This window comes from Mandrillus leucophaeus, unplaced genomic scaffold (genome assembly GCF_000951045.1).
Source record: "Mandrillus leucophaeus isolate KB7577 unplaced genomic scaffold, Mleu.le_1.0 Scaffold1, whole genome shotgun sequence".
NCBI classification, from domain to species: domain Eukaryota; kingdom Metazoa; phylum Chordata; class Mammalia; order Primates; family Cercopithecidae; genus Mandrillus; species Mandrillus leucophaeus.
This window is the reverse complement of record NW_012098097.1, coordinates 15,578,725-15,580,777: the sequence shown is the minus strand read 5'-3', so window position 1 is coordinate 15,580,777 and position 2,053 is coordinate 15,578,725. Positions and strand designations below refer to the sequence as shown.

Here is a 2,053-nt window from a genome sequence, read left to right as displayed (position 1 = left end):
TGTCTGCCATTTACACCCCTGGTGTTACTATGAACCAGGAGCCCAAGTGCTGATGACACTAAGCCTCGCTTTAGGGGCAGATGTTAGACAATGTTTAATCATCTTTTTTTTTTTTTTTTTAAATTGGAAAAATAGGGTCTCACTATTTTGCCCAGACTGGTCTCAAACTCCTGGGCTCAAGCAGTCCTCCCACCCTGCCCTCTCAGAGTGCTCAGATTCCAGGCGTGAGCCACTGCACCCAGCATTTTCTTTTCTTTTTTTTCTTTTTTTCAAAAGTTTAACAATCTTGATTTCCTGATTCTGATAGAGCACGTCCGTGGTGGCACCTGTTTGTGGAGCCAAGTGTGTGTGGAGCTGCAGGGTGCCGTGACATGCATGTCTAGGTCTTGTGTTGTGGCCACCCATCCGTTGACTACTGAACTTTTTTTTGTTGTTTTGAGATGGAGACTCGCACTGTCACCCATGCTGGAGTGCAGTGGTGCAATCTCGGCTCCCTTCAAGCTCCGCCTCCCAGATTCACGCCATTCTCCTGTCTCAGCCTCCCAAGTAGCTGAGACTACAGGCTCCCGCCACCACACTCGGCTAATTTTTTGTATTTTTCAGAGAGACGGAGTTTCACTGAGTTAGCCAGGATGGTCTCAATCTCTTGACCTCATGATCCACCCACCTCGGCCTCCCAAAGTGCTGGGATTACAGGTGTGAGCCACTGCACCCGCTGACTACTGAACACTTTTTAACTCTTACCCCGACAAACTCTTGAGGGTTCGTTTTTTCTGTTGATCAGAGGTGAAGAGTTAACAGATGTGGACTGGGTTTGAATGCTGTTTGGTAGGCTCTTTTTGAAGGTCTCTCTCTTGCAGGTGGTCCTGACAATCAAGTCCACTTTGAAGGGTACCAGGTGTCCAATCAGTGTATGGCGCTCGTCCGTGATGAGTGTTTGCTGCCGTGCAAGGATGCCCCGGAGCTTGGCTACGCCAAGGAGTCTAGCAGTGAGCAGTACGTGCCTGATGTGTTTTATAAGGTAAAAGTATGGTAAGAAAAAGAATTCTGTATAAAAAGAAAATTCTGTACAAAAAAATAATAATAATAATGGTGTCAACCTGTCTTGAACCTTTCTAATTTGGGTGCATTCTGTCTATAGCAGCCATTCGTCAGCTGTGGTTGAACCCTCCTTGTCACTAAAGGCTTCTGTCACGTTTCTGGGGCTGGATATTAGCTACTCATGCTTCCATGGCATTAGGGCTTCTCACCAGAAGTGGAGGTACATGCACTAGGTTTGAGATCAGTAAGACCAAATCCAACCATTGCAACACAGACAGTCTCAGTTTCTAAAGGAGAAGATGGGGCCTGGGCATGGTGGCTCATGCCTGTAATCCCAGCATTTTGGGAGGCCAAGGCAGGAGGATTGCTTGAGTCCAGGACCTCAAGACCAGCCTGGGCAACATAGCGAGACCCTGTTTCTACAAAAAATAGACGTAGTGGCATGAACTGTTGTCCCAGCTACTTAGGAGGCTGAGGTAGGAGGATCACCTGTGTCTGCGGAGGTCAAGGCTGCCCTTAGCCATGATCGTGCCACTGCATTACATGTAGGCCTGGGTGACAGAGTGAGACCCTGTCTCAAGGATGGGGGTGGAGATGAGAAGACAGTGGGAGATGTTCAGGGACCTTTTTTTAGAATCCTGTCAGTTGCAGCTATTCAACGTTTTTTCTTTTTGGCGATTCCTGCTCCTTTGGGAGCTCCAGTTGCACATATATTTGACTGCCTGGAGTTTTCCCACAGTTTATTGATACTCTCTTCATTTTGTTTCAGTCTTTTTCAGTGTTTCATTTTGGATAGTTTCTATTATGTCTTAACATTCATTGATCTTGACTTCTACAGTGTCTAATCTGCAGTTAGTCTCATCCAACATATTGTTAATCTCAGACGTTGTAGTTTTCATTCTAGAAGTTTAAGTTGTTAATTGCTTCCCGTGTTTCTGCTTAACTCTTTGAACATAGAGGATACAGTTATATTAACTTTTTTCTTTCTTTTTTCCTTTTTTTTTTTTTTTTT

The 2,053-nt window shown here is 45.3% G+C and overlaps 1 protein-coding gene across 1 annotated transcript in view; it reads left to right on the top strand.

Annotated features, from left to right (window-relative positions):
* Positions 1-2,053, top strand: part of NPLOC4 (nuclear protein localization 4 homolog (S. cerevisiae)) — a 92,216-nt gene that overhangs the window by 42,112 nt on the left and 48,051 nt on the right. The window contains exon 11 of the mRNA XM_011993679.1: positions 861-1,021. Coding sequence (XP_011849069.1) covers positions 861-1,021 — 161 coding nt within the window. The remainder of the gene's footprint in view (positions 1-860; positions 1,022-2,053) is intronic.